The sequence below is a fragment of the Mesitornis unicolor genome, unplaced genomic scaffold, assembly GCF_000695765.1.
Source record: "Mesitornis unicolor isolate BGI_N332 unplaced genomic scaffold, ASM69576v1 scaffold13107, whole genome shotgun sequence".
In the NCBI taxonomy this organism is placed as follows: Eukaryota; Metazoa; Chordata; class Aves; order Mesitornithiformes; family Mesitornithidae; genus Mesitornis; species Mesitornis unicolor.
In genome coordinates, this window is record NW_010198447.1 from 17,131 (window position 1) to 27,965 (window position 10,835).

Here is a 10,835-nt window from a genome sequence, read left to right on the forward strand (position 1 = left end):
CCCTACACTTTCAGTTGACCCAGTCTATGGCACAGCTGCCCCTACTGTCTATTGATACTAAATTAGGAGTAACTGGGGACTACCCTGAGAGGGCTTACAGAGAAATCTAGATAGAGTAGATGATCACCAACCGTATGAAATTTAACAAGAGCAAATGCTGGATTCTCAGCCTGGGGCAGGGTAATCCTGGTTATATGTACAAATTGAAGAACAACAGGCTGGACAACAGCCCTACAGAAAGAGATCTGGGGGTTTGCGTTGATGGTAAGTTGAATATGAGTCAGTGTGCCCTGACAGCAAAAACAGCCAACTGTGTCCTGGGGTGCATCAAGCACAGCACAGCCAGCCGGCTGAGGGAGGCGACTGTCCTACTCCACACTGCACTGGTGCTGCTCCACCTCAAGTACTGTGCGCAATTTTGGGCATCTCAGTGTAAGGGCATCAAACTATTAGAGTGCATCCAGAAGAGGGTGACCAAGACAGTGAAAGGCCTCGAGCACAAGACCTATGAGGAACAGCTGAGGTCACTTGTTCAGCTTGGAGAAGGCCGAGGGGCTGAGTCATTGCAGTCTACACCTTCCTCAAGAGGGGCAGCAGAGAGGGAGATGCTGATATCCTCTCTCTGGTGATCAGCAATAGGACACAAGGAAATGGTATGAAGCTGCATCAGGAGAAGTTCATACTGGACATTAGTAAAAGGTTCTTCATTGAGAGGGTGGCCAGTCACTGAACAGGCTTCCCAGGGAAGTCATCATGGCACCAAGCCTGTCACTAGTTCAAGGAGGTTTTTGTGGCAGTAGCAGCTAGCAATTTCTACCTCACCTCCCTTTCACAAGACACATCTTGACTAAGCAGAGCCAGTCAATAGCACCAAAATGCATTTATTTCAGTGTAAAACACAAAACTCTCACCAAACAACTTAATGAAAAGTGTTCTCCAAATAATAAGCAGATCCTCTATCTGCTTCATAGCAGAGTCTCACAAACAAGGCCTGATGCAGGGACTGTGCACTACAGTCCAAAAACATGATCAGGAACCACCTCATAGCTACTTGCTGTTGAACTTCTCCTAAACCTATTTGCTGCTACTGCTTAATCTCTGAGATAATCTAGCTGTCTGAAACCCAAAATGAAACCAAGTTAATGTACTGTAACAAGAAAATCCACAGGATGTACCAAGGAGTCCCTGCACAGGATAGACTGCCTGTTCCCAGCAAGTTTCCTCACTAGGACTTGTAGATAAAGCGTGCTCATCATCAAGCTGTAGTACAAACCACACCACAACAGCATCTAGTATTCCTCCTTCAGTGACCAGCAGGCTGAGCTTCCAGGGCTTTCTAGCTGCAAGGCTTTTCAGGTCCTGACCAAAATGGAAAAAGAGAAAAAGTGTGTGAGAGTTTCTTTCCATAAATAAAAAAATGTTTCTTATTACACTAACTCAGTGAAATTTCTGACCAAATCAATAAGGGCATCCAACAGAAACCCAAAGCTAATAAGCTGCTACAATACCAATTATCACCATTAGTACTCACAAGCATAGGAACTGTCTTCCCACAGGCAAGTGCCATTATGCACATGACCAACCTGTGTCCATCAGCTGTTAAAGCAAACAGGCCTACATCTAAGAACAGAGAGGTTTAAAAACACTGAAAACTGCAAGAAAGGCTTTAGACTGGCAATGCTTCCTTTAGGAGAAGTAATAAAAACAGAGCTAGTCTTTGAGACTGGATTCAAGCCAACGCTTGGGCACATGCTTCACTTAAAACCTGTGTTTAGTCATTTCTAGAAATAGTGTATGTAAACACTGAATTTTCTTGAACAGAGGCTCAGCAAAATCATTACAAAAAAACACTATGTCAAACATCTTTGAGGATATTTTCTTTGCTACCTGGGCTATAGACTTTGTGTAAAAGCTCAGGTATGCACAATTTCACTACTGGGAAGAGCCAAGATCCCCCCTAAAGAGAACAGGTTATAAGTTCTCCAATACTCCTAAATGGTTTTGAGTATGTAACAGGAACTAAGTCTTCTTCCACAGACCAATTATTTTTCTCAGTAATTACCTTCTGCTAGCAACATTCACAAACATAAAAGGCCCAGCTTCAATGTCTTAGACAGTTCTGGCATAACCGATTAACAGGAGGTCAATCACAACGGGGCAAAGATTCTCTTAGTCACAACCATTCTATGTAGTAACAGCCTTGCCTAAACATTTATCAGCTTCCTGATCTGCTTATGTCAACATTTATCCTCTCAAAGTTTCAATCTTAAATACAGGCAAAGAAAAGTTACACTCAAAGAACTTGAGTAGGTCTCACATGCTGCTTTTCTTATTTTTCCCCTCTTTATTGTCATTTGGTGTTCTCCAAGAGTTGGTCTACCTCTATTCCCACAAATGAGAGATGGTTGAACAATGCGTATGTCAAAATTGCTGGACACTAGCAAAGTTCAGAATGAGATATCACTGCTCTTCAATAAAAGCACTTTGCTGGTAGTCATTTTTTCTGTACACCCTCAACTGGAAAAGAAAAGAATAATAACTTGAAGCTGTGCTGGAAGTAAACACTTTGAAGCAAGACAGCAAGAGCACAAACATGCATTTGTTTCTTGGTTTCTGGGAAGTTATAGCTGTTTACAAGTGTATTTGATATTGAAAATAATATTCTTGATTATTCCTCAAAAGCAGCAGGCCCAAGGTTCTCATCCACTGGCTCTAATAACTGTAGCGTTATATCTTGTGGCACAAAATACTTAAAAACTCACTTGAAGGCAGCTATTTCAGCTTTCTCTGCTCTCTACTTTGCTGTCTGTCCTATATTTATTCCTCATATGTCCACTGCACAGACCTTTTACTGTTATTTATGACAATTACAGACAAGAACAGCTCTAGCACATCAGGCTGGCAATTTATCAACTAGCATAGTTAGAGATACAGCAAAGAAAATAAAGCAGCAATGCAGGAGGAATAGGCAGTAAAAAGAAGAAAAAGGATGCTATGCTACTTATATCCTCTGAATGAGAAAAAGATAACTCGCATTAAAAAAGTAAATGGGACTACAAACAGAAGGAAAAACTACAGAAAGAATATGCAGTTATCAAGTTTCCTATATCTTAATCCAGAATTTCTCAAATATTCCACACAGTAACTTCTCATGAAAATTAGAAAGAGACAATATTTGTAATTGCTGGCAATAGCTCAGTTCCTTTAGGGCCTGAAAGTGAGACTGAGCTTTAATTACTGGCTGCTGGGGGAAACACTCACTTCCACTCCCAGTGGTCCTGATCTGCTGCCAGCAAACACGCACACAGGTAGTACTTGGCGAGATGCAAGTGTCTGCAGCCTGTAATTACAGCCTCATCTCATTCCCCTGCTGGGAAGGAGCTCAGCTGCTGCTGCTGCTAATAACTGCAGTAATAAAATGATCAGCATAATTCATCTCTTAAAAAATAAAAAAGTAAAAAATTTACTTACTGTCATTACTTCTCTGATCTGTTCTGATGTCTTTGAAGCCTCCTACATCTCAGTTTGAGAAACACTGTTGTACTGTATTTTAAGTCTTTTACTCAGTTCTATATACGTCTGGATAGTTAGTACAAACAAAATAACTGCAACATCTCTCCCTTTCATTTTTTTAAATATAAGTTCAAAAAAATGTTTCTCTCAAATTACCTTACCAGTGTGTGCTGGATTTTAGCTAGGATAGTTAATTTTCCTATATAGCAGCCTGAGATAGAGTTAATTTTCTTTATAGCAACTAGTATGAGGCAATTTCATACCTGAATTTCAATCTTTAGTAGGTAATTCTACTACCGGTATTAAGTATAACAGCTTTTCTAATTCCAATAGGAGCACAGACAATTTTTCTTTCCTATTTTTCAGCTGCACTGATTGAACATCCAGGTGTGGCCATGACAAACACACAAAACACCCCCACCCTACAAACAAACAAACAAACAAGCTTGAAAGTAACCTACCTGTGTTTAGAACTGCCATATTTGCCCACTGACAAAAGTAACAACAAACAGTAACCAGTGATTCCAAATAAATTAATTGCATTTCTTCCCTTTACTTTTACTTAAGATATCTTCCTATTTTATGACAGGAACACTCCATTAGTCTAACTGGAAACTTCAAAGGAGGAGTTCTGAAACACAGTTTAGAGAGTAACACTGTTCTTTACTCTTAAAAATTATCTTTCCATGCCTGCCAGCAGGCAGATGCTTAAGAGCAGGCATCTCTCAGATGGAACACTTTATTGATGCTAGAAGCAGAAGCAACATTAGGTCACAAAGAGATCGCTCCCAGTGGTTTACTGAAGAGCCTTGTCTTACTTCATTTTTAATCTCAGGATGTCAGACAAGCCAGCCAGGAAAAGCTATTGATTCAAAACCACTGCAATTCCTGGCCAGGCAGCAGCAAGAATAATTTCATTTATGTAACAGAATCTATTTTAAGCTCTGACTCACCACTTCAATGCCAACCCCTCACCACGGGGTCAATGAGCAAGAAACACATCGGAGATCAGATGTATCATCTTTTTTAGCATGCTCAGCTGCCAGTGGCTGAGGTCCTTGCCTTACACTTTAGGCCTATTTACTATACACACACTAACGTGTTTTGTGCAAAATACACAAAATAATGCTATCATATTTTAGAATGCCATATTACAGAAATACCATAAGACATCAAAGGAGCTGAATGGTGGAATCAAACTGGTTGAATAGGACAAGACAATTTCTTCATCTCCCCTCTGTTACACTTACTTGTCTGTAAGTGTTGATTTACAGACATTTTAATGTCAGACGTAAAATAGACCCTCTCTCTTTTGTCTTTGAGAATTTCTTGAAGGCTCCAACTTCAGAGGAATAAACTAAATCATCTCCACAAACTGCACAAACCATTTGAGATGGGTCTATCACATTCTTCCTCCCCCTCCCTGCACTGAGGCTGGCAGTTGAGCTGCTATGGTGAGCTACTTTAGTTTCCTAAACTATGTGAAACAAACAAAAAAACCTCCACTTTCAAAAACTCATACATTGTCACCTGATGAATCACATCACCACAGAACCAGACAAACAGCAAAACCAGCACAGTATTTTAGTGCTGCCTTGCCAACTTTGCACTTGTGAACTGTTCTGAAATTGAACCCAGAAAAGAAATAAAATATGGAACTCTTGTTATTCATAATTACTTATAAAGGAAGTTAAAAAAAACAAATCATCACCTGCAGATTGTTGAAATCTACTGTCATTACTTGACAGGGTTCTGTTAGAGGTACATAACCTCCAGGAATATGACTGAGCTTCTCAGTGGTGTAAGGTTCAACAGTTTCCTCTGACCCAGCAGAAGCGTATGTTGGACTGAAGAACTGCACTGAATTTGACAAACGCACACCAGCAACTTCTTCTGTTCCGACTCTGGGAGTAAAGGAAAAAACGGGAAGAAATGAAACTTCAAATAATTTGACCAAAACATCCCAAGGAATTTCTTTCCAGGCTGGCTAAGTATCTTTAAATGCAGAGTGTGAGAAGAGAAAAACTAAAAAATAATTAAACAATTCTGTGGGGTTTTTGTTATGTTTAGAGCAGCTCTAAGGCACAGAAAACGCACATCACTTCCAAGAATTAGAATTGAATGCTGTTGCTAGAAACTGAGAAAGAGTCCAATATGTCCTTTGTCAAAGGCCACAGACTTTTCCCCACTTAACACAACTTGAGTCTTGACAAAGAACTGAAAAGAATAATATCCTCTTCTGCTGCATTAGAGAGATAATGAAGGTGTTTCTTTCAGGTGAACAGAATAGTCAGAACAAAGAAGATAGATATGCAATAAGAAAATGTCTTTTTGGAATCTCTTTGACATAGAGCTTTCATTTTCCAATACCTTTATACATTTATCAAGCACAATCCATGCAGAATAAGCCATTTTTCATAGTTACATAGCTGCCAAGAAAGTCTGAGAGTTTATGTATTGGTGGAAAAGGTTTTCACAACTCAGAATACACTTATCCTCCCTTGTAAGACAGAAGATCAGTTAGGTTTCTAGAAAATATCTTACATGAAGAGCTTCAAAGCAGAAAGAATGCTTTAACTGCTTTAAAGCAATTACTTACATATACTGTCCACTTCTGAGGTCTGATGACTTAAAATGTAGTCTTAAGATATATTCTATATTCCAAACCATTGTATTACCTAGAATCTCACTATATCCTAGGGGAAAAAAAAGCCCAACTAACAACCATCAGAGCAAAAGAAATGCAGCATAACTTAAAATTGCTAAAACAAAGAGACAGAACACAAAGCAAAAGACCAGTGCCAGACACAGACAGATGACCATCATGTGCGAGATGATCAACAATTAAGAGTGAAAGGGAATTCCATTCCCTCCCTCCCTCAGCAAGATAAATCAGTGTTTGATGCTAGAATAAGCACACAAATGTACTTCAGAAAAAAACCTCAAGTATTCATAGATTTCTGGGTTCCACATCTACTTATAACCACTCAAAAAAAAATCATGAGGAAAAGCTCAAATAAAAGCTGTATTTATTGTACAAGACAGAAACTCTGCTAGATTATATAAAAAGCATCAGAAAAGAGATACTTTCCCACTTCTATTTCATTAGTCATCCTGCTCAGAAAAAACATTCAAACCCCACAGATTTGCTGTAGATCATGAAAACACTTAATATGGAGACCTGCACGTCAGAATAATTCAGAGTTGCGGTTAGTTTAAATCTGAGAATAGGCAAGTGTTTTACATAAAGCTTAACAGCAATTGCTAAAATAGATTTAAGACAAGTATTCTTACTAGAGCGAAAAGGAATCTCAAACTATAAAGGCAGGAAGTTTAAGTGAAATTTGTCTTCTCCCTACAGCATATAATTAATTTGTAGCTATCACTTCAGACTTGCTAGTCACCTGACCACAACCTATACTATTAGAATGGACTGCTAATTCAACTATCCAAAGTTACAGTACATTAAGTTTCATCTTGTTTAAATTTTGTAAGGAACAGTCAGTGCCATGTTTCAAGGCAAAAACTTATCTTCTAATTGAGTGATAATTAACCTGCCCTAAAAGAGAGTTCTTCTGTAGCCATCTGCTATGAGAACTTCTGTCTCTTTCTGGCCATTGTCCCCATCTACTGCATTAGAAAAATCCCTGATGTGGCCTGGTTTTTTTTTTATCCAGTACACTGAAGCCGCTGTAAAAGTTAGTGTTTTATTTAATTTGCAACATGATTAATCCTGAACAAAATACATCAAGTCCAAACTTTTCAGACAGAGGCTGCCTCCATATAGTGATACTCTTCTAGAAGACGAGAAAAAGTGAATATAACTGACACACAGTCAAGATCTGGTTTCAGCACAGAAACTCTACTGCATGCTAATTCAGAATTAGGCAAGGCATGTATTCAGAAAGATAATGCTAGGTGGGGTTATTAACACTTAGGCTTTACAAAATCCTGTCCTCATCTTCTGAAAGGGTTAGATCCAGCAGCGAGGCATGGAGCAGATTATAAAAAGGGTAAAATGAGGATAAAGGTCAAGTGTTAATCCAGGAATTTCCAATACACAAACTAAGAAGTAATTTTACTGCTAAGGAACTGAATTTCTTTAGTATGCATTAAAGGCACATATTTCAGTATAACTGAGAATCAGGAGTTTCTGATGAAGTGATCCAGAAAGTCTGAATCACAAAGCGGTGGGGGGGAAAGCCTCGAAAAGAGGTGGGGAGGGTGAGAGTGCAAGTCTGCTTAGTGAAACACATCATCAGCCACTCAAAAAAAACCCAGACAACAGTAAATGAAAAATCCTCAATAAAACACACCAGTTCCTCTTCCCAAATAACAAAAATGAGGTAAAACTGTGCTAGAGTTTAAACGTACCTGTGATGTCTACGTATCTCTTTGCATTCCACTGCCATCCCAAATATTGTAGCACTTGCAGGAATAACTCGGCCATAGTCTCCAGTACTGTCATCTTGATTTTTAGGCTATGAAAACATGAAAAACAACATGCAATGAGACAGTGACCTATTTCTACCATTACTGCAAAGCCAAGGTTACATATTAATGCACCGTTTCAAGATTACAGTCAAAATATCAGCAAATTCTTAGTGACCAGTAAAGTTTCTGGTCTTTGTCATTCTAGTTGACCATTAAAGGAGTTTCTCAAATTCTGTGATTCAATCTACCATGTCCTTTGTATAGTTTTAAAAGCATTTTTAAATTTGTATTCTGTTAGAGTATGTTGAAACATTTGAGGACCTTTTCTTTATGCAACATTCCCATACTTAACAGTAGAGGTCACCAGTTTCAGTTCAGTAAAATACAAAAGCTTTCAGCCTCGTAAGACTTTTTTTTTTAAAATTAGTTGGAATCAAGGTATATTTTATCAAAATAGAAGATAAGTCCTTATAATTCATAAGACCTTACAGCGGTTAACACATATAAGACTCCTAGTCACATTACTTTGTTTAATGCATGCTAGCTAAAATGCAAAATAATACAGTAAATTCTGATAGATGTAGTGGAATTGCTCAGTCTTCCAAAAAAGTCCAAATTTAGTAAAAAATAAAGAGCATAGGCATATGGCATATTTACCAAATTATTTCTCATTATAACACTGGGGAAGAGTCAATTATAATTCTACCACAATTCAGCATTTTCTGCTTAGACTGACATGACTCTTTTCCCTAGTTGGTATCTCAAAACAACCAGGTTGCAATCGAACTTGCAGGAAAATAGTGCCTTTAACACACACACACACCCACCCCTCTTTGGTGTTACTTTAAAGGGGAGCGGTGGAGGGGGCAAGGCGGGGGGTGGGGAATGAACAGTGATCAAGAATGAACCATCTGCGTTAGAAGGTTACATCAGGAAAACATGCACTGCAGGTACCTGTCTACTCAGGACACGAGCTCACAGAAGTACAACAGATGCAGCTGCCTCATTGCCTTTCACCAAAATAAAATTCGTAGAACAAACCCAGAAAGGTCATTTAAAAAATATCAGTAAGTAAGAAACATTTAAAAGACGGTTGCTCCTCATTCATGTACATGTGTGAATGTGTGCATATGCACACACACTAATATGTATCAAACACAAATAAGAATCCTGTTTATATGAACATACCCACATGACCTACCTCTGGTTGTAAGAGCAGATGTTCCCAAGCGTGTATCAAGCTCTCCACAATTCCTTCTCCAAATAAACCAGCATCAACTGTTTCTGTGACAACCAAGGAAACCCTACATAACAAAAAGGACACCATGAAATATATGTGCAACACACATTTCTGTTAACAGTCATTCTTTTAAAGAAAAAAATATCCAGAACCACCACAGCAACGTGAGCTTAGAGCAAAACTTTTACCAGTGTTCTAAGTTTCATTACAGATGGGCAACTTCATTCTTCCAACAAAGTGTCAACATATTTTGACTTTTTGTTAGAAGTTACTCAAGCTGCAAATAAGAGAGAATAAATACTGAGCAAGAATTTACCATAAGACTTCTTGGTCAGTGTTTATAAAGAAATTGTGTGGGAACAATCTAGCCAAAACAGGAAGATGCTTCAGCAGACACAGCACACATCAGAACACACTCCAGAATGTGTTTTGTCTGAATCTTGTGCAAGTTTACATCCATGCACATGTATTACAAGATGGGTTTTTAAACTCCTTTCTAATCAAAGCACAATAAAATTACTATGCAGACTAATGGATCCTAAAACCCTAAATCCTTTGGATTTAAACCAAAAAAGTATGGCATGATAAGACAAGACATTTCCAGAACAGTAACAAGTTATTCCTGACAGGTTGCATCCAGTAACTTATATACGCTAAGATGATGGATGTGAACAGTTACTGTAGCTCAACTGACACAATCAGACAAGGCTTGACTTGTATGTTAAGTCATGGGAGCTTCATTGCTCCAGATTATGAGCCTGTACCATCACCGGAGACACTTAATTAAATGTTAGTAATTAAAAATAAAACATATTATTTCCTTCCCACATTTAATCTGCATCCCTAGTAGTGGTGTGATGAAGTGATAAGCCAGTGCTTCACGTATACTAAAACAAAAATCCCCTCGGATTTCTATCTGCTAGAAATTTGCAGATACTCTTAAGAACTTCTGTTAACAGAATTCATAAGCAAGGAGGAGCGGAGTAGCATAAAAAGCCCAGATCACACATACTGAAAGCTGTCGTGTTGATCAAATTATAATTTGCCAAGAGCAATTCCAAGCTGGTGACTTCTCCCAGTAGCTCTTACTATGCTTCAGATGACACTACTTATTATTGGAAAAATAAGCTACTTGACTTTCCAAAGCACATGGATCTCTGCTATACAGACAAGTGGGGAGAAAAAAGCTCAATGCAAACCAACAAAAAACTATTTTCACAGGACAAATTGCAACATCCTTCTACTGAATTTTACTCCGACACCTAAAAGCCACACTCAAAGCCCTGCACATGCCTCCCATGACAGGGTGCTGACATTCAAAGCTGGAGTCAGCCCACCTACCAACAGCCTTCCAGACAGAAACAACCAGGAACCAGCACACATCCCATGGCTCTTTCTTGCCTCCAAACACAGTAGCACTCTCCTTAGGGGACAGCTGGGAGGCTGACAATCTGGATTTCTGATCTCTCTGACAGAGACAGTTGACTTGGAGTTGCAGGGGCGAGGAATCTCCCAGGAACAGTCTTCCTTTGCAGGCCCTATTACATACCTACATCTTATTCATTGGCTGCAGAAGTGAGCCACAAGCTAAGTATAAAAGTGTGTTAAATGACTACTTCTATGATGTAGTAATCTAACTTCTCTTTCC

The 10,835-nt window shown here is 38.8% G+C and overlaps 1 protein-coding gene across 1 annotated transcript in view; it reads right to left on the reverse strand.

Moving 5' to 3' along the window:
- PRMT9 (protein arginine methyltransferase 9) overlaps positions 1-10,835 on the reverse strand; it is an 18,524-nt gene that overhangs the window by 4,009 nt on the left and 3,680 nt on the right. Inside the window, exons 6-9 of the mRNA XM_010189154.1 lie at positions 9,149-9,251; positions 7,888-7,994; positions 5,225-5,417; positions 1,176-1,359 (exon numbers count right to left, since the gene is read on the reverse strand). Coding sequence (XP_010187456.1) covers positions 1,176-1,359; positions 5,225-5,417; positions 7,888-7,994; positions 9,149-9,251 — 587 coding nt within the window. The remainder of the gene's footprint in view (positions 1-1,175; positions 1,360-5,224; positions 5,418-7,887; positions 7,995-9,148; positions 9,252-10,835) is intronic.